Source organism: Salmo salar, chromosome ssa15 (genome assembly GCF_905237065.1).
Source record: "Salmo salar chromosome ssa15, Ssal_v3.1, whole genome shotgun sequence".
Lineage (NCBI taxonomy): Eukaryota > Metazoa > Chordata > Actinopteri > Salmoniformes > Salmonidae > Salmo > Salmo salar.
Window position 1 is genome coordinate 89,449,962 of NC_059456.1, and position 26,155 is coordinate 89,476,116.

The 26,155-nt window shown below is 43.7% G+C and overlaps 1 protein-coding gene and 1 pseudogene across 1 annotated transcript in view; both read left to right on the forward strand.

The window, feature by feature from the left end:
• Positions 1–25,661, forward strand: part of LOC106572541 (uncharacterized) — a 45,256-nt gene extending 19,595 nt beyond the window's left edge. Inside the window, exons 2-9 of the mRNA XM_014146792.2 lie at positions 3,433–3,552; positions 8,789–8,908; positions 9,741–9,961; positions 11,291–11,371; positions 13,573–13,681; positions 13,829–13,881; positions 22,937–23,089; positions 23,595–25,661. Coding sequence (XP_014002267.1) covers positions 3,433–3,552; positions 8,789–8,908; positions 9,741–9,961; positions 11,291–11,371; positions 13,573–13,681; positions 13,829–13,881; positions 22,937–23,089; positions 23,595–23,777 — 1,040 coding nt within the window. The 3' untranslated portion in view covers positions 23,778–25,661. The remainder of the gene's footprint in view (positions 1–3,432; positions 3,553–8,788; positions 8,909–9,740; positions 9,962–11,290; positions 11,372–13,572; positions 13,682–13,828; positions 13,882–22,936; positions 23,090–23,594) is intronic.
• LOC106572542 (UPF0600 protein C5orf51 homolog) lies at positions 19,535–22,867 on the forward strand (annotated as a pseudogene).
• Positions 25,662–26,155: the final 494 nt, after the last annotated feature.

A 26,155-nucleotide genomic window follows, 5' to 3' on the forward strand; every position in this document is an offset into this window, starting at 1 on the left:
TCTGGGAAATAATGCACAACGTGGAAGGTGTATTCCACAACGCTTTAGCGGAGTGGAACTAACCTCTCATGGAACGCATTTGCGGCGAAAACAACCTGTTGTTACCTAGGTACACCGTTGGTTCACAGCAAAAACGTAATCTTTTTCGAACGCAATTCTCACCTGTGTATTTTAGTCAACTACATTTTAAGAAAAGTACAACATGTCTAAAGATTACTTTTCAACATTGCCTTCTGCCAATAGTTTTCACTACTTAGAAAATTGTAATGTTGTAAGGCATCCCTCATGTCCCTTTCCATGGCGGCGCTATCAGCCACATGAGTGAGTGCTAGCTAGCTACCGACCGGAACAATATAAGCTAGCCAAAACCAACAAACGAACGTTAAATACAGCTACAAGTAGTGAGTGGATTGAACATTACAGTGCTCATTTAGACCCCTCGACTTTTTTCACATTTTGTTATGTTACAGCTTTATTCTAAAATATTATATCGTTTTTTTTTGTAATTAACACACAATACCCTATAATAACAAAGCAAAAACAGATTTTTTGAAATGTTTTATAAAATAAAAAAGCAAACATCACATTTATATAGGTATTCAGACCTTATAGTTAGTACATTGTTGAAGCACCTTTGGCAGGGATGACAGTACTGAGTCTAAGGTATAATGCTAAAAGCTTGGCACACCTGTATTTAGGGAGTTTCTCCCATTCTTCTCTGCAGATCCTCTCAAGCTCTGTCTGGTTGGATGGGTGTTGCAGCAATTGAATTTACCACAGGTGGACTCCAAACAAGTTGTAGAAACATCTCAAGGATAATCAATGGAAACAGGATGCATCTGAGCTCAATTTCAAGTCTCATAGCAAAGTGTCTGAATACTTATGTAATACTTAAGGTATTTCTGCTTTTATTATTTTATAAATTTGCAACAGTTTCTAAACCTGTTTTTACTTTGTCATAGGGTATTCTGTGTAGATTGATGAGGAAAATATTTAATTTCATACATTTTACAATAAGGCTGTAACGTAACAACATTTGGAAAAAGTCAAGGGCTCTGAATACTTTCCGAATCCACTGTATATCCTAACATGACCTTGTTGGGTAAGGACTGACTTAAAAAGATTGACAGTGACTCCTCTGTTTCACCACGCTCACCATCAGGTCTGCGTCGCACCAAACGTTGGGCATTACAAACACCAAGACACTTCAATTGCTCCACCTCCACACTTAACGCTACCCCATGAATCACTCCTTTCAATGGTGCCCTGTTCCTATGAGCAAAGCAAGAAACAGATCTTGACCCAAGTTGTGTGACACGGAGCGCCTGCTCCCTCTGGTTAGAAGAAACACAAACAAATATCACAGGTCCAGTACAGGTTACCTTCCCTGATTCAACTGCACCCAACTTCTTTCTCAACCACCCTGAAACCACAAATGGATCCGCCAAAAGACAAGGATCCACTTTCTCCAAAAATGTCACTCCTGGATTAAACGTATCTTTATCATAACCATGCCCATCAATGCAAGGCTCGTGCAACGAGCTCCTCACAACACCTTCTACCCCTTCCGCTTCACCTCCAGAACTCGAACTGGCGTCCGGTTCACTCTGTTTCAACTTGACACCAATCTACCTGGACATACCCTCTCCCTTGTTATTGCTAGCTTCAACATATTCAAACCTCTGCCTCCCTCAGTCTTTTCAACCTTCCCTCTCTTTCCCTCCAATCTTCCTCCCTTAACCAAATTACCCGATCAATTACCCGATATTTGCATGAGTCGGGTGACTCCTGCAAATGATCAACTTTCCAAGCCCAAATCTTTTTTTAGCCTCTTTGAGAGACATGTTAAGCCCTGTACTCCACGTTCAAATGATCAACATTTTCAGGGCTCTTCTCGCAGGTTCTATTTCCCTATGTGGGAGCATTAGGAACCGTAGGTCAGGATTTTTAACCTGGTTACATGTACGTTGAACAACACAGCAGCTTATCGGCATGTTTTGTGATTTCTGTATAACAAAAAACGATGTTGGGTTTTTACCACTTGGGGTTAATTGGAAAGAATGTTTGTTTTCCCCAACTTCTGGGCGTGGTCGAGGGGAATTCCTTATTATTACGTGAATATCAACTCTTGAGTATCAGTTGATAGAACATTCCAAAATATCATGGAAATTGATTGCATAACATTGTTTTGGCACCTTTTAGGGTTGTGACCATATAAGTATCTGAATACTACATGACATAGGAGTTTACATCTTTCAGCCAGTGCACAGAAAATAGTGGTTATGTTCATGTACTGCACCATATCTCAGTAAACCTGCTTTGACAACTTGTACACCCTGAGATAAACACAGTAGTGAGACAATGAGTCATTGTAGCTGTATTAGAGAAAAGGATCCCATCAGTCTTTGTGTCAGTGTAACTAGATAACCCAGATGAGGGGTATTAACGCTTGTGTAGCAGGGCCAGTCCTAGCCTGCATTCTGGAGCCTTGGTGATAATGAGTTTGGACTCAGGGAATACTGGGCTCTAGAATGCCAGCTCATACACTGTAGCACATCTGCCCAACCAGTTATCTTTGAAAATGTCCACTCTGGCCCCAATAGCAAGTGAAGATCCAAAATAGCAAGTGTAGACTCCAATAACAACATCAAAACATAATACATATATACCATTGACCCCATTAACTCACATGGATAAAAATGTTCTTACAGTTTCACTTGACTTTATCAACATCTAGTCTTCCGTTGCACTACCTGCAGGGCTACCTGATCTGACTTTAGAAATGTGATCTTTCCCGGAGGATTGGTGTAGATTCAGGGGTCGTGACTTTGGAGAGCGGGGTTTATTTGCACAGGCTGTGGAGTGGGCAGTACCACACACTTCAGCCATTAATTATCTAGGGTGACTGAGAAAACAGGCCGAATTGGTTCATCGTCAGGGTGTGGGGGGTGGCTGGGGCACAGGGTGTCGGTCATAGGGGCCAGGTAGTGTTAACCTGTCCTCCACCCCCGAACCACATTTACACAAACACACCACCCATGCGCAAAAACTCATCCCACAGATTAGCCTTCTGCATACCTACAGCCGGGCTATAACAGTAATTTACCATAGGCGCTTTTTAGAATATTGTTTGTAGAGAGTGCAGAGCTACGGTCTGAAAGGAGAGGAATACTAAATAAAGTTTGAGCGCTCCCTACAGTGGAAGGGTTAGTACAATTCTGTCACTAGCCTATGTGAAGCAAAACCAGTCTTGCATTGTCCGTTTCATTGGTTGTTTGACATGCTTTACAATCATTACAGGACATAAAGGCCTTGCACTAACGTTGCAAGGTAAGGTTGCACTAAGGATGCGAGGTAAGGTTGCATTAAGCTCTGAACAGTGGGACAGTATCAGGTCTACTGTATTGATTCATTTTTGTTTCTCTCTCTCAGATGGAGTTCAAGGAGATGACCCCACTGATCCCTCTGCTGCACCTGATACGGACATCACAGATACACCCAGCTCTGATACAGCAGTACTCAAAGATGCAACCTACAACCCTACAGTCACAAGTAAGACATTAATAACATCCCTGTCCAAAGTCCAGATCAAAGCTGAAGTCAGTAGTTATGATATGGAGGATCAGGAGATGACAGCAGGTCATCATGATTTGAGATTGGCTGTAATTACACAATTACAATTAGTACATTACATGGCAACTGAATGTAAGGTACTGTATAACAGTAATACCTTTTCATTAGCCGTCCGTCACTTATCTATAAGTGAATTACATCACACCCATTCATAACATTTATAACACCAGCAGACCTATAGTGCTCACTTCAAACTATGACACTGCTCTGATGGTTTTGGAGTCCCAACCCTCACTAACGACACCCAAAGTACTGATAGTCCTTTTCATTTTTCTTCTTCCTTTTCTCTCTAGTTTTTAAAATGTCATTCTGAACTATATACTAATTATGTTGATAAACTGTTGATGAAACCGAACACGACCCACCCCCAACAACAATCTTCCTCCCAAATTAACTTTAATACACTTGACCATATATTTGGTCACTTTCCTTTCACAACTGTTCAGTCTGTATTATTAAGTTGTCCTGTCTGCCTGTCTAGTCTGTTATTATTATGCTGTCCAGTCTACCTGTCCAGTCTGTTATTATTATGTTGTCCTGTCTGTCTATCAAGTCTGTAATTATTATGCTGCCCTGTCTGCCTGTCCAGTCTGATATTATGTTGTCCTGTGTGCCTGTCCAGTCTGTTATTGTTATGTTGTCTTGTCTGCCTGTCCAGTCTGTTATTATTAGATTGTCTTGTCTGCATGTCCGGTCTGTTATTATCATGTTGTCCTTTCTGCCTGTCCAGTCTGTTATTATCATGTTGTCCTGTCTGCCTGTCCAGTCTGTTATTGTTATGTTGTCCTGTCTGCCTGTCCAGTCTGTTATTATCATGTTGTCCTGTCTGCCTGTCCAGTCTGTTATTATCATGTTGTCCTGTCTGCCTGTCCAGTCTGTTATTATCATGTTGTCCTGTCTGCCTGCTCGTCTCTACCAGTACCTGTTGAATGTTTGTCTTGTTTGTTTGTTTTCTTCTTCACTTCTATTGACATACATCAGGTGACTGGGTTAGGATAGGGTGGGGTGGGATTGGGAGGATTCATGAAGGGGACTGGGTAGCCTATCCAGAGCGGCTTCACTTGTGTATAAAATATGTTTTCAATGCAATCTGCGTCGTAGAATACACCTTCCACGTCATACATTATTTTTCAGAGAACGCATAGCCCCTCCTTGATTATCAATACGAACGTTGTGGCCCTGCCCGCTTGTGGCGAAAACAACCTGTTGTTACCTAGGTACACCGTTGGTTCACAGAAAAAACGTAATCTTTTTCGAATGCAATTCTCACCGGTGTATTTTAGTCAACTACATTTTAAGAAAAGTACAACATGTCTAAAGATTACTTTTCAACATTGCCTTCTCCCAATAGTTTTCACTACTTAGAGAAATGTAATATTGTAGGGCCTCCCTCATGTCCCTTTCCATGACGGCGCTATCAGCCATATGAGTGAGTGCTAGCTAGCTACCGACCGGAACAATATAAGCTAGCCAAAACCAACAAACGAACGTTAAATACAGCTACAAGTAGTGAGTGGATTGAACATTACAGTGCTCATTTAGACCCCTCGACTTTTTTCACATTTTGTTATGTTACAGCTTTATTCTAAAAGATTAGATCGTTTTTCTGATATTTTAATATCTGATCACTTAGTCTTCTGATTAATTAATTATTCTTTACCTCACGTTAGTCTCATTCCAAACGTCGTAAATTGTTGGTTATCTACACAAACCCAGTCTTCACTATGAGTCATCCATAAATCAATTGTCTTAAAATCATTTATTTACTAACTAAGTACTCACAGAAATGCATCACACAAACAAACAAATTAGATATGGTTACAAAGAAATGATAGGGGGATGTGCCCTAGTGGGCTAAACTGGCATGGTGGCTTGTTAGACAAAAGGGGAGTGGGGGTCAGCTGAGAAGACACTACAGAGTTGATAATTATAACAATTGAAATGCTAACCCTTTGCACATGAACGCTCACTCATTCGGGAATAATTGCAATCAATATATATATTTACGCTCAGTGTGTCGTCGGGATCTCTGTTGAAAAGTTTGTTTCTGTTGGAGAGTTTATCCGCCCTCTCTCTCTCTCTCTGTCGGTTAGAATAGATAGTTCAGAGTGACATTAATTCATGTCGTTATAGAATAGATGTTTCGGCGGGTGTCAGTCTTCGCATTCAATGATACCGAATTCCTAGCTGCAGACTAGTAACTAATATCAAAGACTTGTTCTTATTCTGTCGGTATCAATAGTCTAAGAGTTTAACCACGTGGGATGGTTAAAAGATTCAGCAATCTACTTAAACCTTATTTTCCTCTATGATAGAGGTACTGGTCTGGTCTCAACCCTTAGCCCTCTCATAATTGAGGTAAACTCGGTCTGGTGATAGAAAACCCAGGTGGGGGTTTTATTCAGAACATAGAAAAGGGCTGTCTCATGACGCCAGGTCCTGTCTGTGCCCCTGGGGGCGTGCCAATGACTTAGTGAAACTTTAAACAGAAATACAATTATCTCACATTAACATCATTACATAACATCATATCATTTCACAAATAGTATCATCCTTACTCATTCATTTTATACAACAATTAGATGTAAGCCTCATAACTGAGGCTATTGTATAAACAGCGTTATGGTAATGTGGACGAATTGTCTCTCATGAGTCTCACAAAATTGTACCAAACGGACCAGTTCGTAGGTGGATTCTTCACCGATCTTTTATACATTCTCCAAAACATAAATATTGTTTGGACCTCCAGTTCTGTGAGGTGGAAGAAATTCCTTTGTTCTCTCTATGAAACTCACTCTCTCTATACTGTCTGGCCCTGAGGCAGGATTCTCCTCCAGGAATTTATGACCTCTCTGACCACAGCAGCCTGAGTGTAACAGAGAGAGAGGTAGGGGGATGGTGCAGAGGGAGGGGGGAATAGTGCTCACTGTACCCAAAGAGGGCAACATCATGACATCACCAACAAACTAGAATTGTCCAAACACACCAAGACAGTCGTGAAGAGGGCACGACAAAGCCTATTCCCCCTCAGGAAACTAAAAAGATTTGGCATGGGTCCTCAGATCCTCAAAAGGTTCTACAGCTGCAACATCAAGAGCATCCTGACTGGAATACCTGGGATAGGATAAAGTAATCCTTCTAACCCCCCCCTTAAAAGATTTAGATGCACTATTGTAAAGTGGTTGTTCCACTGGATATTATAGGTGAATGCACCAATTTGTAAGTCGCTCTGGATAAGAGCGTCTGCTAAATGACTAAAATGTAAATGTAAATGTAAATGGTTGCATCACTGCCTGGTACGGCAATTGCTCGGTCTCCGACCGCAAAGCACTACAGAGGGTAGTGCGTACGGCCCAGTACATCACTTGGGCTAAGCAGCCTGCCATCCAGGACCTCTACACCAGGCGGTGTCAGAGGAAGGCCCTAAAAATTGTTAAAGACCCCAGCCACCCCAGTCATAGACTGTTCTCTCTACTACCGCATGGCAAGCGGCACTGGAGTGCCAAGTCTAGGACAAAAAGGCTTCTAAAACGTTTTTACCCCCGAGCCATAAGACTCCTGAACAGGTAATCAAAGGGCTACCCGGACTATTTGCATTGTGTGCCCCCCCAACCCCTCTTTTACACTGCTGCTACTCTCTGTTTATCATATATGCATAGTCACTAACTATGCATTCATGTACATACTACCTCAATTGACCCGACTAACCAGTGCCCCCGCACATTGGCTGACCGGGCTATCTGCATTGTTTCCCGCCACCCACCAACCCCTCTTTTACGCTACTGCTACTCTCTGTTTATCATATATGCATAGTTACTTTAAACATATCTACATGTACATACTACCTCAATCAGTCTGACTAACCGGTGCCTGTATATAGCCTCGCTACTGTTATTTTTCACTGTCTTTTTACTGTTGTTTTTATTTCTTTACCTACCTATTGTTCACCTAATACCTTTTTTGCACTGTTGGTTAGAGCCTGTAAGTAAGCATTTCACTGTAAGGTCTACACCTGTTGTATTCAGCGCATGTGACAAATAAACTTTCATTTGATTTGAACTTGACACCAATCTTCCTGGACATACCCTCTCCCTTGTTATTGCTAGCTTCAACATATTCAAACCTCTGCCTCCCTCAGTCTTTTCAACCTTCCCTCTCCTTCCCTCCAATCTTCCTCCCTTAATCAATTACCCGATCAATTACCCGACTCCTACAAATATTCAACTTTCCAAGCCCAAATCTTTTTTTAGCCTCTTTGAGAGACATGTTAAGCCCTGTACTCCACGTTCAAATGATCAACATTTTCAGGGCTCTTCTCGCAGGTTCTATTTCCCTATGTGGGAGCATTAGGAACCGTAGGTCAGGATTTTTAACCTGGTTACATGTACGTTGAACAACACAGCAGCTTATCGGCATGTTTTGTGATTTCTGTATAACAAAAAACAATGTTGGGTTTTTACCACTGGGGGTCAATGGGAAAGAATGTTTGTTTTCCCCAACTTCTGGGCGTGGTCGAGGGGAATTCCTTATTATTACGTGAATATCAACTCTTGAGTATCAGTTGATAGAACATTCCAAAATACCATGGAAATTATTGCATAACGATACCAGGCAGCCATTCCGAGTGTACCCATGAGTTACCCCAATCAAATTGCCAGGGTCAGAGTTTCCAAGCACGTTGGAGCAGGGTGTCGGTCATAGGGGCCAGGCAGTGTTAACCTGACCTCCACCCCTGAACCACAGTTACACAAACACACCACCCACATGCCAAAACTCATCCCACAGATTAGCCTTCTGGATACCTACAGCCGGGCTATAACAGTAATTTACCATCGGCGCTTTTTAGAATATTGTTTGTAGAGAGTGCAGAGCTACTGTCTGAAAGAGAGGAATACTAAATAAAGTTTGAGCGCTCCCTACAGTGGAAGGGTTAGTACAATTCTGTCACTAGCCTATGTGAAGCAAAACCAGTCTTGCATTGTCCGTTTCATTGGTTGTTTGACATGCTTTACAATCATTACAGGACATAAAGGCCTTGCACTAACGTTGCAAGGTAAGGTTGCACTAAGGATGCGAGGTAAGGTTGCATTAAGCTCTGAACAGTGGGACAGTATCAGGTCTACTGTATTGATTCATTTTTGTTTCTCTCTCTCAGATCGAGTTCAAAGAGTTGACCCCACTGATCCCTCTGCTGCACCTGATACGGACATCACAGATACACCCAGCTCTGATACAGCAGTACTCAAAGATGCAACCTACAACCCTACAGTCACAAGTAAGACATTAATAACATCCCTGTCCAAAGTCCAGATTATTATTACTAAGTTGTCCTGTCTGCCTGTCTAGTCTGTTATTATTATGCTGTCCTGTCTACCTGTCCAGTCTGTTATTATTATGTTGTGCTGTCTGCCTGTCCAGTCTGTTATTATTATGTTGTGGTGTCTGTCCAGTCTGTTATTATTATGTTGTCCTGTCTGTCCAGTCTGTTATTATTATGTTGTCCTGTCTGCCTGTCCAGTCTGTTACTGTTATGTTGTCCTGTCTGCCTGTCCAGTCTGTTATTATCATGTTGTCCTGTCTGCCTGTCCAGTCTGTTATTATTATGTTGTCCTGTCTGCCTGTCCAGTCTGTTATTATCATGTTGTCCTGTCTGCCTGTCCAGTCTGTTATTATTATGTTGTCCTGTCTGCCTGTCCAGTCTGTTATTATCATGTTGTCCTGTCTGCCTGTCCAGTCTGTTATTGTTATGTTGTCCTGTCTGCCTGTCCAGTCTGTTATTATCATGTTGTCCTGTCTGCCTGTCCAGTCTGTTATTGTTATGTTGTCCTGTCTGCCTGTCCAGTCTGTTATTATCATGTTGTCCTGTCTGCCTGCTCGTCTCTACCAGTACCTGTTGAATGTTTGTCTTGTTTGTTTGTTTTCTTCTTCACTTCTATTGACATACATCAGGTGACTGGGTTAGGATAGGGTGGGGTGGGATTGGGAGGATTCATGAAGGGGACTGGGTAGCCTATTCGGAGCGGCTTCACTTGTGTATAAAATATGTTTTCAATGTAAACATTTCTTTTATGGTATTTATGCCACCGCAATCCCTCAATCCCCTGTAGACGACACGGCCACTACCGTCACCGACGCCACAGCTTACGACACTACTGGGAACAGTGCTCCTGGATCAGACCAGGACACTGCCTTCTCCTCCATGGTGCCAAACAGTGACCCCTTAGCAGTAGGTGAATCTTCTGGAACCACGGCTGGACCTGGTGTAGACACACAGGGCACTGAAGCAACTGATGCACTGGTTGTACCCAAGACACAGGTTCTTGTGAATGTGAGTAATACCTAACTAATGGGGAATGCCTACAATATATTTAGATGCTGTGTCATAATGAAATTCTGAAAGACAGTTCAGGACAATGATGTATATAAACCCTGAATTGCTGATGCTATGTATTGGCCAATGAGAGGCTTTGAAGCCACTGGTCAGCCATATTGGCACTCCTCTCAGAAAAAGCATTCCTTCATAGGAAGGAATGGAATTCTACAGTATTTCAATTAAATGTTTCAAGTGCAAAATTACATTTATTTAAGTATTTTGTTGTTGTAGTGGGGACCGTAACATTAGAACTTTCAAAAAATTATACTTTGAGAAAAATGTTATATATTTAAATTGTTTATGTTTATCTCACATAATATCATTTAAAAGTATGCATTAAGGTGTCTGTAATATAATAAACGTGTCAAAAACAAATTTCTATAGCTTCCAAAATATGTTTTTACAACGGTGGGGGAGTTCCAAGATGGAGGCACGCTGGATTCAAAACAGTGCACCCTGTCAGTCATCTAGTATATACACTGAGTGTATAAAACATTAGGAACACCTGCTCTTTCCATGACATAGACTATCTAGGTGTTAACTTCAATCAGTGTAGGTGAAGGGGTAAAGACATGTTAAAGAAGGATTTTCAAACCTTGAGACGGATTGTCTATGTGTGCCATTGAGGGTCAATGGGCAAGACAAAATATTTAAGTGCCTTTCAACAGGGTATGGTAGTAGGTTCTAGACGCACCGTTTGAGTGTCAAGAACTGCAACACTGCTGTTTTCTTTAACGCTCAACAGTTTCCTGTAAGGGGCGGTTCTGGGGGGGGGCAGGGGGGGCCAGTGCCCCTGTGACAAAATTTTTGGACCCCCTTGTGGCCCCCCTAAATGCCACAAATAATTTTTACATAACACATTTTTGCTATCGTTCTTTTTTTACACCCGTTATTAGACAGTGGCAACGCGGAACACTAATGATTATGAACATGGTCTTTTGCCTGCTAATGCCTGCAATGCAGTGAAGAAAAGGATATGACAACTATAGCATCTAATGTAACTGGCCCCTCTAACAGTACTCCTGGCCCCAGTTTGGCCCCCCCAGTTGAAATGGTCTAGAACCGCCACTGTTTCCTGTGTGTGTCAAGAATGGTCCGCCACCCAAAGGACATCCAGCCAACTTGACACAACTGTAGGACAGCAAATTAACTTTGAATTCCCCATATCATAACTCAATGTAGAGGGAATGTAGCAGATTGTGATTGACTGGAGAGACAAACTTACAGAATCTGATGATGTCAACACTTGAGTGAAAGCTTTATGCAGTCTCTGTGTTTCTGCAGCCCAATGTTGAGTGTGTGGACAAGGAGGCAGTGAAGGACAAGGATGCAGTCAAGGTGGAGCTTTCTTCAGAAACCAGCTGTGTGAGTAGCAACATGTTTTACTGTCATTATGAAATGTTTCCTTATGGACTTCTCCCATACCATATTAGCCTGTGTGCTCTACCACCCCACCTAGTTCTCGTCTATCATAAAACAGAACAATACAGTCTAAGCCGCATACAAGGGTATCTCTGGTACAGTTGCCCTCTGGTACAGTTGCCTCTACCACGGTGTGTATTGTACTACATTCTGTTTCCAACCACAGCCCTTACAGAGCTATCAGCCTGTACCAGCCAACTGCCTGGGAGACGAACAGACATACATGAGGCCTCTTACCCTTCAGCCCTGGTGCCACGTTTCATATACCCTGGCCCTTATCTGGCTCCCAGCGCCTTGGCATCGGAGGAAGTCTCTGTCTCATTCCACTTAATATGTTTAAGATGAATATGTTCCAAATAGCTCGTTGGAAATATGGGGCCTGATAAAGGCAGATCTGTTCTCAGACATTCTTTAGCCGTTCTAAATCATCCGTCCGTCTGTCGTCACAGAAGACAAACGGGGAGGAGGACAACCTTTCCTCCCTGGGCGTCTCTGTGTGCTCCAGTGGCCAAAGGTCAATGGAAGAACAGCAGGGTGTGTAGAGTGGAACTGGTGTAGTGGAACCTTCGGTGTGAGATGGAATGAAACACCATGGTAGTGTTGACTGATTACATGATAATTCCATGAAGACATGTACCCATGTACAAAAACAAACACCTTATCATAACAATAAGGGATTGACGTGTGGGTCTAGCCTGCTAATCCTAGCATGATTCAACCAGAGAAATTGGCCTGGGGACCAGGTCTGAAACAAGTGGAAAAAGATAAGCGTTCACAGAGAGTGGGTGAGCTGCTGGGAAAGCCTTGATAAGACAAGAGTAATGTCTATCTATCACCTTCTATCCACGGAGCCGTTCCCATGAACCGAGATCCACTCCAAAGTAGTGGAAAATCTCTTAATGAGAAAAGTCCTGGAATGTGTTCTCTAAAAAACATCCCTGTAAATTCCCATGAGAAACGCTGTCCCCTTTTCTGAGGTTTCAGTCAAAACTATAAATGGCAGCAGCTAATAATAACACAATTACTATAAAGAACACACACACCAGTCTCACTCAAGGCCTTAGATGTCAATCACAAACGGCAATCTCGTAGAGCCCATTTCAATCTAAATGAAAATAAATAGAAATGCAGACATCGTGTTGTGGTTGCCAATAGTGAGGCTGAGGTCATCCCTGAGAGAGGCCCACTGTGACGAACGTTAGAGATCCTGAGCGTAGCTTTAATGAGTTACTGGTTAAGCAGGGAGAGGGGGGGGCAGGGGGGAACAGGAGGCAGAGAGAAGAAGACGAGAGGGAGACAGGATACTAAACACGGATTAGCTTAGTACTGTAGGGTAGAATTCATTGGGAGTAGTAGGGATGGGGAGCTGATGTGGGATGTGCAGGGTTCCTTCCTTCCTACCCATAGGATAGCTCAGCGTTATGGGGAGACCAGGCTGTAGCTGTAGATGTGGAACTCCTGACTGAGGATGCTGTGTTTGCACATAGCGGCCTATGGGGAAGAGAAGCGCTGTCTGGATCGCATTACACAGAGTGGGGAGGAAGAGCTCCCATCCCAAGATCCTTGTGCAATGTGATGATATTATAGTTCAAGACCAAGGTGGGAGAGAGAGAGAGATGGGGTGTGGTCGACGAGCTGTTTTCCATTCGACGCTATCCATCTTCCATTACGCAAACACAAAGGCATATGGCGTGGTGAACACACTGACTCACACACTCAGCTGGACAGATTCACACGCACACCCACACAGCATTTAACACTGCAAGTCTACTGTGAAGCATCTGAGAGGCATTAGCTCTACAGAGGAAGGGAGAGAACGCTGAGAAAGAGAGCAGAGTGTATGTTTGTAGACGGCTCAAACCATGACCGTCATTGTGTGTTTGGTGTGGTGACGTTAAGATGAGGATAGACATCCTCCCTGCTTAGGAGAACCACAGCAGTCGGCGCAGCCCAGTCCCTTTGGGTCACTGGAACAGGGCGTGCCAAAATACTCTGTGGACCTCTGGCTTTCTGTGAGAATAAACAGATTAGATATCAGTGTCATCAACAAGGTGATGTGGTTTTAACACATAAATCATTGTGTTCATAGTTGAGAGTTGAGCATAACAATATATGATCGTTAAACTGACATGTTTTTCCCATAGTTGGAGACCAAGAGAATCTTGGAGGATTCAGCCTGGTGCACAGGGGACTGCAACCTTCAAGTGTTCCAGGAAGAGAACTCTAACACATTGGTTTTGACACGCGCTGATGGTAGGTTTCATAATAATGATAATCATAACAATATGTTTCAGTAATGAGTTTCTTTGAACGCTATAGTATTCTAATCTAGACAATCTGAATATTTCACTGAATTACCAAGAAGGTATCTTTCTAACTCCCATTGGTCTCTCCTTACAGGTGGTGTCAAAGAATTGTCAGAGAGCCTGGTCAGTGAAGGCATCAAGGGCCAGGTATGTCCACTTCAACACACTCATACATATGGGAGCAGAAAACTAGGACTATTTTCTTCTTATTCCCTGTCACTTTTAACAACTGTAGCTACTGAATAGTCATCATCCCCATAGCGATAGATGGAAGGGAAAATGTATTGATTCACATGCTATCTTTTATGTACACAACTCTAAATGGACTGCGACACAGGTACCATGATAGTTTTATAAGAGAGAGATATGGACAATGTAGGGAACCAACCAGGCAGTGGAATGCTATGCAGGGCCCCACTTACAAATCACAATCTGGATTAATATAAATAACAGGCTTGGCATAAAGCCGGGTAGTGAACTAACCATGACGTGAACAGTCCCCAGGCACCAGAGTGAGGAATCCAGAGCGATCCTATTATATTACTAGAGGGGCTATGTCATAAACCCTAAAAGTTCCATAATGGGGACAAAATGGCAGCCATCTTGGTCAGGGAGAAATCCAAAACCAGTCTAATTGGAATTAATGGCAGTAGAGGCATAGGTGATGCAACTTATGCAGGAAAATAAAAGTAGGCATGTGATGCATTGGCAATTGTTATGGAATTATAGTCAAGCTAAAATATTGTAATTTATTTATAAATACGGTTTATATGGGTTTTATATACATTTTATGTATAAATAGCCTCTAAAATGTATGTAAAAGACCAGAAATGTCTCAGATTATCTTTCTTTTAAAGCTGTGAGTGCTATTATATGATACAATATCAGTACTTGTTGCATTAACAACTTGTATACGTCTTATCATCAACTAATTTTAGCCAGTGTGTGACTGTGGCTTGACTGCATTGTTTGAATGGAATGTTTTCATGTTGTAAGTTCATTTGAAAAATGTACGGAATCATTCCTCTAAAACTGTCTGGCTAGCTGGCTAACACGCATATAGTGCAGATAAATTCTTCACATTCATTGTTTTACATAATATCTTATCACAGCACTGGCAAACCATGATTGACCAACTCCCTGACCAAAATGGCTGATCTTTGCACCATCATAAGAAGGTTCATGTCCATTCTAGTATTCTAATTCCTAATTCTATAGAGGAATCTCCCATAGCTTCCCAGCGTCCCCTCCATAGATACAGCCAGTGTGGCATGGCTTAACCCCTAGTAAAGAAATCCTATAGGATTCCAATTTTAAAGATCCAAAAGAAAATCCTATCAGATTTTGGAACCAGTCCCATTGGACTCCTATATGATTCTATCCTAGAGGATAAAATCCTGTAGGATATGTTCCAAAATGTGATAGGGTTATCTATTGGATTTTTAAAATTGTAATCCTATATCAGGCATTCTCTCAACCAGCTTCATGAGGAATGATTTTCCAACAGTCTTGAAGGAGTTCCCACATATGCTTGTTGGCTGCTTTTCCTTAACTCTGTGGTCCAACTCATTCCAAACCATTTCAATTGGGTTGAGGTCAGGTTATTGTGGAGGCCAGGTCATCTGATGCAGCACTCCATCACTCTCCTTGGTCAAATAGCCCTTACACAGCCTGGAGGTGTGTTTTGGGTCTTTGTCCTGTTGAAAAACAAATGATAGTCCTACTAAGTGCAAACTAGATGGGATGGTGTATTGCTGCAGAATGCTGTGGTAGCCATGCTGGTTAAGTGTGCCTTGAATTCTAAATAAATCACTGACAGTGTCACCAGCAAAGCACCCCCACACCATCACACCTCCTCCTCCATGCTTCACAGTGGGAACCACAGATGCGGAGATCATCTGTTCGCTTCCTCTGCGTCTCACAAAGACACGGCGGTTGGAACCAAAAATCTCAGATTTGGACTCATCAGACCAAAGGACAGATTTCCACCGGTCTAATGTCCATTGCTCATGTTTCATGGCCCAAGCAAGTCACTTCTTCTTATTGGTGTCCTTTAGTAGTGGTTTCTTTGCAGCAATTTGAGCATGAAGGCCTGATTCACGCAGTCTCCTCTGAACAGTTGATGTTGAGATGTGTTTGTTACTTGAACTCTGTGAAGCATAGGTAGCTCTGGGTCTTCCTTTCCTGTGGCGGTACTCATGATAGCCAGTTTCAGCATCGCGCTTGATGGTTTTTGCAACTGCACTTGAAGAAACTTTCAAAGATTCCAGATTGACTGACCTTCATGTGTTAAACTAATGATGGACTGTTGTTTCTCTTTGCTTATTTGAGCTGTTATTGCCATAATATGGACTTGGTCTTTTACCAAATAGGTCTATCTTCTGTATACCACCACTACTATGTCACAACACAACTGATCAGCTCAAAAGCATTAAGAAGGAAAGAAAATCCACAAATTAACTTTTAACAAGGCACACCTGTTAATTGAAATGCATTCCAGGTGACAACCTCATGAAGCTGGTTGAGAGAATGCATGATTACATGATTCCATATGTGTTATTTCATTGTTTTGATGTCCACTATTATTCTACATTGTATAAAATAGTAAAAATAAAGAAAAACCCTTGAATGAGTAGGTGTGTCCAAACTTTTGCCTGGTAGTGTAAGCAGGCAAAGAGATAGAGATTGTGCTCTGGAGAGGCACTGCTCCTTTACAGTTAACTGGTCTTTAATCTTGATTGAAGTTTACCATAAATGTTTAGGTTTCTGTGCCATATTTAGCTGTGAGATTGTCCAATAAAGCTACATAAGATTATTTGTGCTAATTTCCTGTACATGAACAACCTTGCCACATTGAATTGATGGTAATTACACATCCTTTTTACCTTAGATTAGTGCTATTAGTGTCAACGTTTATAGTAATCACAATGACACAAAATCGATTGCTTAAAAAAGATCAATATCATTGGTTTTGTACCGTTGATTCTGTCATAGGTGCCGGTGGTTTCAGGAATTACACTGTTATTTTCAAACTCAAATGGCAGGGAACATTTGGGTGCTCTGTGTATAAAAGCCTCACAGCAATACATGGATTTGAGAGTCAAATTATCACTCAAATAACAGGCAACGTGTCACTGTTGATATCCTATGGCGGATCGTGATTCATTGAAGTTAAATAACAAAGCAAAAAAACAACAAAAAAACACTTCCATCCAACATTCTAGAATTTAAATGACAGCAAATTCTCTTCTAACCAGTGATATACAAATTATTCTCAGATTCAAACCAGATACACTGTGGCCTTTTGAATAGTGTTAGTTTAAAGAGCGCGTACAAGTTTCTGCTCCGCTCTATTGATTTCAAAGTGATATCAATATGAGTGATTAACAAATTGACAAAGTGTTGCATTTCTCTTTTCGTTTTGGCGACCCCCAAATCAAAATGCATCACTCCAAAATGTAGCTGGTTGTCTTCAGCCGGTTTTCCTTTAACAAGTAATGCAAACAATATTTCCATGTGGTTTTTGAGTTGTGCTAGTTTCAACAGCGCATACAACTTGATTTCCCCCTTATCAATATGAGTGATTAATTGCCACTTGTCAAAACAACAGGGGTTTTGGTGCATATGCAGTTTATAAGATGCTCGTAAATATCACGCCCTGACCATATGGGCTCTCTATGGTGACTAGGGGGGTGTTCTAGTCTTTTTATTTCTATGTTGGTGCTCTTAGTATGGTTCCCAATTAGAGGCAGCTGATGTTCGTTGTCTCTAATTGGGGATCATACTTAAAGGTTCCCTGTTCCCACCTGCTTTGTGGGATATTGTTTGTGTATGTGCTTGTTGCACCACGTAAGTCACGTTTCGTTGTTTGTTTTATTGTTTTGTTGGAAGTTTCACCGTGAAATAAAATGTGGAACTCAAATCACGCTGCGCCTTGGTCTGTCTCTCATCACGAACGTGACAGAATATCCCACCAAAAGAGGACCAAGCAGCGTATTCATGAGGTAAAGGAGTTTTGGACATGGGAGGATGTCATGAGTGGATGCGACACCCTTCCTTGGCGGGAGTCGCAGAGGACTCAGGAAGGACAGCAACGACGCCGGGGACCGCGGCCACAGAAACCCCAAGATTCTTTGGGGGGGGCACAAGGGGTGGCCAACTGAGCAGGGGGAAGTGCCAGAGCCCGCCTGGGAGTCGATGGAACAGTGTGAGGAAGGATACCGGAGAATGGGGTTAGCTAAGAGTATGCGGCAACACAGGCGTTTGGAGGAGTGTGACATAAGTCCGGTGAAACCTGTGCCGGCTTCACGCATCTGGCCTCCAGTTCACCTCCCCAGTCCAGTACGTCCTGTGCCAGATCCCCACACTCGTCCTAAAGAGCCAGAGACCGTCAGGGAGGCAATGGAGAAGTTGGGGGAGACAGAGATGAAAGAGATGTTGGTCAAGTGTGTTCTGCACAACATTAGACCTGAAGATCCTGTCAGCAGTATGGTGCGTCATTGGCCAGTTCTCCGCACCCTCCCGGAAGTGCGTGTCACCAGTCCGGTGACACCTGTGCCGGCTCCACGCACCAGGCCTCCAGTGCGCCTCCGCAGTTCGGTACGTCCTGTGCCAGCTCCCCGCACTCGCCCTGAAGTGCGTGTCACCAGTCCGGTGCCACCTGTGCCGGCTCCACGCACTAGGCCTCCAGTGCGCCTCCCCAGCCCGGTACGTCCTGTGCCAGGTCCCCGCACTCACCCTGAAGTTCGTGTCACCAGTCCTGTGCCGGCTCCACGCACCAGGCCTCCAGTGCGCCTCCCCAGTCCGGTACGTCCTGTGCCTGCTCCCCGCACTCGCCCTGAAGTGCGTGTCACCAGTCCGGTGCCACCTGTGCCGGCTCCACGCACTAGGCCTCCAGTGCGCCTCCCCAGCCCGGTACGTCCTGTGCCAGCTCCCCGCACTCACCCTGAAGTTCGTGTCACCAGTCCTGTGCCGGCTCCACGCACCAGGCCTCCAGTGCGCCTCCCCAGTCTGGTACGTCCTGTGCCTGCTCCCCGCACTCGCCCTGAAGTGCGTGTCACCAGTCCGGTGCCACCTGTGCCAGCTCCAAGCACCAGGCCTCCAGTGCGCCTCCCCAGCCTGGTGCCACCTGTGCCGGCTCCACGCACCGGGCCTCCAGTGTGCCCACCCAGCCCGGTACGTCCTGTGCCGGCTCCACGCACTAGGCCTCCTGTGCGCCTCTACAGCCCGGAACCTCCAGCGACGGTTTACAGTCCAAAGCTTCCAGCGACGGTTCACAGTCCAGAGCTAGCTTCCAGCGACGGTTCACAGTCCAGAGCTTCCAGCGATGGTTCACAGTCCAGAGCTTCCAGCAATGGTTCCAGTCCAGAGCTTCCAGTGACGGTCAACGGCCCGGAGCCTCCAGTGACGGTCAACAGCCCGGAGCCTCCAGTGACGGTCAACGGTCCGGAGCTTCCAGTGACGGTCCACGGCCCGGAGCTTCCTGCGTCGGTGCCATGGCCAGAGCCTTCTTCTGCGCCGGTGCCCAGTCCAGGCACGGCGTCCAGTCCCACTCCAAGGCCAGAGCCTTCCTCTGCACCGGTGCCCAGTCCAGGCACGGTGTCCAGTCCCGCTCCATGGCCAGAGCCTTCCTCTGCGCCGGTGCCCAGTCCAGGCACGGTGTCCAGTCCCTCTCCATGGTCGGAGCCTTCCTCTGCGCCAGTGCCCAGTAAAGGCATGGCGTCCAGTCCCGCTCCAAGGCCGGAGACTTCTTCTTCACCGGTGCCCAGTCCATGCACGGTGTCCAGTCCCGCTCCATGGCCGGACTCTTCCTCTGCGCCGGTGCCCAGTCCAGACACGGCATCCAGTACCGCTCCAAGGCCGGAGCCTTCCTCTGCGCCGATGCCCAGTCCAGGCATGGCGTTCAGCCGGGCGCCATGGTCGGATCCGGGATCTGGGCGGGGGCTACGACCCGCCCTGGAGCTTTGTGGGATATTGTTTGTGTATGTGCTTGTTGCACCACGTAAGTCACGTTTCGTTGTTTGTTTTATTGTTTTGTTGGAAGTTTCACCGTGAAATAAAATGTGGAACTCAAATCACACTGCGCCCAGGTCCGTCTCTCATCACGAACGTGACCGTAAAAAACAATATAAGCAATATGATTACTTTTGCGGCACATGTATGTGTAGGTTGTACATTTAGGTTTTCAATATATCAAACTGTTTATTGATTTGGACACTTCAAAGCGCTCTTTTGACACTGGGCTATTTATTAAAAGTTATTGTCAACAGGAAGCAGGAACAGCATCATTTTCAACTTGTGTTTTAGGCATATAAATTAACTTTCATCATTCATTTTCAATAGTATTCTACTTAATTAGGTAAAAACTGCAGAATGACTCCAAAAACGTGAAGTGATTTATTTATTTTGATGATCTACCAGAAATCATGGAAACGGGGTTGACTTGCCTATAATAAGGCACATATATTTTGCAATAACAAACAAGAAAAACATGTATCATCTGCTATAACAATACAGTGCCTCAAAAACAACATACAAATGGCTACAACTTAGCTAGCTAGTCAACTGACAGGCAAAATGTAGCTAAAAGTAGTTTCTTAGCTAGCATAAAAACAAGTGTATAAAATGCTGTACAATGTCGAAAATATGACACAAGGAAACAAATGCTGTACTTATTCTGTGCATTCACGCAAAGGTAAGGATTAAACGGTTAGAGATATAATGTTAACTGAGATTCTCTGCCCATACATACACAGGTGACTAGCTGAACTTGGGAGTCAGGCTAATTAACACTGTGAGTGCGTGATAGCTGTGACGTCATCAGTCACTCTTAAAGATGCACTATGCAGAAATCGCGGTTTTAGTCATGGCCGACGACTGCAGAAGACAGGCGTTCGAACTGGAGAGAAGGATTTTTGAGTTGGACAATAAGTGCGCCAGCCTCAGAACCGAGAAACAAGATGATGACTATTTACAGAATGCTTCTTCGATACAGACAAGGGGGGAGAGTAACAGTCTGCCTAAACTGCTTCAGGATTACACTCATTCTATGAGGAAAACAAGCTGGTGGACCAGGAGTTCCCGGAGGACTGCTCACCCTTTAAGATCCAACAGCTGCTGCAGGACCTCACAGAGCCAGAGGTGCTGGCCGGGAGACTGGTTCCGGCCCAAGAGGTGCAGTCAGTGCTGGGGATAGAGGTGTTAGAGTGCCTCTACTGGAGACGTGGAGCACTGATTTACATGTACTGCCACACACTCCACCAACGCAAGCAGTGGATCAAGAAGAACAAAGCCATTTTCCTCAAGTGTCTTCAGGAGGGCATACGTTACCTGATGAGGATGCTGCATGTGAGAAACTCCGTGAAGCTCAACGATGGGGTGGTGTTTCACAACTCTGCTACCGCCAACTTCCTGGCTGAAGGCATCTTCTCAGACACCCACCTGCTGACGATGATGTACATAGGGGAGATGTGTTTCTGGGCAGTGAAGTACGAGGACTGCAGCGTGGATTCCACGGAACGCAAAGAGGACTGGCTTCACTTCCGGGACACTGGGATGCAGATCCTGCACAAATACGTGCTAGTCTGTGACGCCCCTCTTCAAGGCCAGGGCTGGAACACAGAGAATGCCAAGGAAATCCTAAGTATCTTACAGGGAACCAGGGAGGGCTATCGGTGCAAGTTTCCCTTAGGCACTGATCTAGGATCAGATGATCAAACCCCAAATTGTAATGCTGCATTAAGGGAGGAAGAATGGATCAGTGCCTAAGGGAAATGATGGATCAGTTTCTAGGGTCAACTTCTTTCCATTCTGAAAGGCTCCGGCTGACTGGGGGGGGTGAAGTTTGGGGCAAGGGTAGGTGAAGAATGAAGGGCTAGGGTAGGGAGGGATGTTAATGAAATGTGAGTCTCCCCGTCTCCTGCAAGAAGCACGTATCTTCCAGTTTTCAGACTGTTGGTTGGGCATGTGTTTTGCTCTGAGAATGTGGTAGAATAATAATTATATTAAAATAAGAATATTAACAAAATACATTGAAAAAATAAATTTTATATATATATATATATATATATATATGCAGAAATTGCTCAGCCATTTCCTGGTTGCTAAAATTCTAATAGTTCGCCTAATTTCAGTTTGTGACAAAACAAGCAAATGTAGTGTAGAGAATCAGTTCAGTAGAATGTCGTTTACTCTACTGGACTGTATTGTATATTTTTTATTTGAAACATTTATTTGCTGCATTTGTCATTGGCTTGCAAGTAAGGTCGCACATTTGCTAAGCCGTACTTGAAAACAGCCCATGTCTTCATAGTTGACACATTCCTGAATTAACAATTAGTTAGCTAGTTTAGCTGTTTAGCTGAGGACGAGATCGGCTAACCTTGGCTAGCAAGCAGGCAAACAAACCGACAAACAGATGAGCAAGCATGTAAACAATCTGATACATCATCTTACCTTCTATGTCGTGAATGTTATTTTTCTTGTACTGCTTTTGGCACCCTGACGTCTTCATCTGTCCATTTTTCAATACTTATACTAACTTATCGGTGGCACATTTCGCAAGTGTATGGTCCATCTATACACCATCGTTTAGGGACAACAACTTCCAGATTTTTTCTATGCTTTTGTTTATGTCGAAATCCAATATGGCTGCCAGCTGAGCCTATTGTCTTTTATAGGTGTTCCGTGTGTGTCTTTGCGTATAAAACTCTATAAGATATGTCCTAACAATTTTTTTAAACTGGTGTCACTATGATCCCACTGGGCACAGACATCAGTTCAAGTCTATTTTTGATTTACATTTGGTTGAGCCAACTGGCGTGAAATCAACAAAAAAATTCACCATGACATTGGATTTAGTTTAAAATTGGGATAAAAAAACAATCCCTTACATTGACTTTTTGTAAAACCAATCATTTTTCCATGTTGAGTCAACGGCACCACATAGGGAAAAAAATGCTTTAATGATGTGGAAACAAGATTTAATCAACCACGTTTTGCCCAGTGGGATATGGCTCCGTCTATTACCAAAGATCTCTCTCTATCTCTGTCTGTCTGTTTCTCTCTCACTGTGTGTGTGTGTGTGTGTGTGTGTGTGTGTGTGTGTGTGTGTGTGTGTGTGTGTGTGTGTGTGTGTGTGTGTGTGTGTGTGTGTGTGTGTGTGTGTGTGTGTGTGTGTGTGTGTGTGTGTGTGTGTGTGTAGCTGGGTGTAGTGGAGGCAGCTCCTCAGTGGGGAACACACACTCCCATTGTGCTGGTGCCCCTGCTCATTACTGGCCTGCTGCTGGCTGCTGCCATCATCGGATGCTACTATATGAAGAACAACCGTGGACACAATGCCAAGGGCATGAGGCTGGTCAGTTCACCTTCTATCTCTTACTACACTGGCTGATACCCCAAAAAACGACTTGTTTCTGGTTGATTCTACCTCTAGGCCTCTAGGTGTATTACTCTAGAGCTATTAGCATGTTTTCTAGATCTCATTTGTGTATGACTTTAGCTTGTAATTCATTGGTTGTATACTACTTTATTATACATTTTAGCACCACTGGTTAACCTTGAACATAAGCCAACTGTGCCGTGGAGCAATGTAATGAGATGAGGAGTGTGTGTTTGGTGTGTGTGTGTCTGTGTACGTGTGTGCATGTATGCATACAAATGTTTCATCTCCTGGTCAAAAAGCTACAGCTACTTTTCTCTAAGACCAGTCAGTAGTGATGTCACATGATAAAGGCCCTCCACCGGGTATGTGCCTCAGAGTAACAAAGACAGTGCTGCTAGTGGAGGAAAGACATCATGTTTGTTTATCATTGACGAGCAGCCTGTTGATGTTGACTGTGTGTGTTTGTGTATGTGTGCAGGCTGAGGAGGCGTACCCAGTCGATGAGGAGAACCACGGAAACACCCTGGTGTCTGTTGCCCCTCTCAACCCCCCTGAGATCCTGGAGAAGCCTGCTAACGGGGACTCCCAAGAGGCCGCCAAGACCCAGCCCCCTCCCACCAACGGCCACTCCACCACCAAGACGGCAGACACAGAGCTGTGAAGACCCCTGAGAACACCTGGAAAAGAATGGATCAGATCCCACACCCCTCCTCCAACACCAACCCTTCCTCCCCAGAACACCCCAGAGACCCCATCCTACCATGGACATTAGGGACTAGAACTACCCCTCTTAACCCTCACATAAACACTCCTTCAGACTCTCTGTGTGCCCCACTTCGACTACATGCCTCAACAATTCAAATAGAGGGACAATCCCATGGTAAAGTAGCCATAAGAATACAATGAACAGGTGTTGATGATGATGTGAATGATGATGATGCCGAGGGCTGTGTCCCTGTCCCTGGGTTGCTGACGTCATACAGGGCTGGAGACTGGGCCAGGGTTAGTACTGGGTTGTGGGGAGGGAGTGTTGTCAATCACCAGTGGCTCTAAGACTGCAGCTTGGGTCACATCAACCATGTGGTCATTTTCAATGCCCAGGAGGGGCCCTGCCTGCACATGTCATCAGGTTTTAAGCTTCCTTCCATAAATCCTTTAACCATAAATTGAAGCACTGCATCACTACCACTCAAATTGGTCCTCAGTTGATCATAAAAAGGAGAAAATAAAATAACACATTCTTGAATCTGTTTACAAACTTATCAGAGTGGAAGCTGAGCTAGTTTGGTTGTGTTTGTGTTATTGTGTTCTGTGTGTGCGTGTAAGGAGTGTTGCTGTGTGTGTAAAAGCAGTGTGTGTTTGTGCTTGTTTTCTGTGTGTACAGGCGGATGTGTGTTGGCATGTGAGTGTCTTTGTGTCCGTGCGAGAATGTACATGTGTGTCAGCAAAAAAATTTAGAATACAATTTATTAAAATAAGCAGACAAGGTGATTGCTTGGGGAGATAGGTCCCCAGTAGTGACCTGGAGAGGGGTCTTCTTTTGGTGCTTAATGTCATTGTATCAATCTGTAGGAGACGAAGCAGGAAGGAATTCTCCCCTTCATTACTGCAAGCTAAACCCAGATAAGCCAATGGCCTGACAGAAGTTAGAAAAACTAGATCCACACAGTGTCACAATGGTGACTGCTGAAAACCATACCAGACTTATGTGTATAAGGTCTGGGACACAGTGTCGTGTATATAAAGAGGTCAGGTGTGCCAGTCCTTTTAAATAAGTCAGTATTATTCTCTTTTTAATACATTTGTAACAGTATATAATTAGACACTTAATACATACAGTATTCTACGGAACAATGTTATATAATATGATGTTTCTGTTTGTTTTTCTGTATTCACACTTGCTTTGTTCTAAGCCAAAGAAATCCTTTTCACCAGCTTGCCATGTGGAGATACTGTATATTGTATAGGGAGGAGGAGTGATCATATGGACAAACTACTTGCTGCTTTTTGTGACATCAAGGTAGTGTTTGGGTCTCTTTTAGTGTGTGTTATACATGCTGTTAGCCTAGTTGCCCTAATATATGTCGTTCAAAGCTTGGCAATACTACATTTTTGCAGAATGGCATTCTTAACAACCCAGCCCAATCTATTGTTAAAGTACACTGTATACACAGCAGGGTGACTTCTTGTTTACAAATATCTACAAGCAGAGAGTCGCTCCGCTGGGTATGATGAAGTCATATTGCTGACCTTTTAAATCAGGAACTAAGGGGAATGTCACAATTTGCATTATACATAACATTACAACACTATGTTTATTTTTAATAAATTCAGCAAAACAGTGAGTACTGCTGGGTATCTAACTGGAAGAAACTGCCGTTTTCGAGAACATTTCAGCGCATAAGTGTTACCTTGCTTTCAGTTCTATTTTTAATTAATTTTCTGTATTTTTTTACATTCCAGAATGACTGTTTTAATTCTACTAGCATCCTAAAGTTCACGATAAGAATACATTTGGAAAATAAAATACATTTTTAATAAATCATGACATTTTCATCTAATTTCCTGTGTAAACAAAAGTTGTAGCCCTCTCAATAACTTAATTAGATACTTCTCTCTTTACTTCACTCAGTCCTATCTGCTGTGATGGAGGGAAGATATACAGGCAAGGTTTTGGCTCGCGGGAAATGTGTTAAAGCTCAACTGCGAACACGCACGCACACACACACAAACACACACACCATGGTATCCCATGCAGCCCATAAGGTCACACAGCTGGTTTGCATAAGCAGTAGTTATGACATCACTTCACACAGTTTTGTCTTTCAGTGTTTGGGTGGGGCAAAGAAAACATCCCTCACACAGCTGTCTCTGTGTTGATCAGTACTGATCATGTTTTGTGATATCCAAGTGCCAGACGGGTTAAGATTTGATAGAGAAACGAACAAGTTTATAATTTGCACTCTCTTTATAGACAATTTGTTAGATGAGAGTGCAAAGTATTTCTCAGACAATCGTGAAATCTGCACGCCCAAGCTA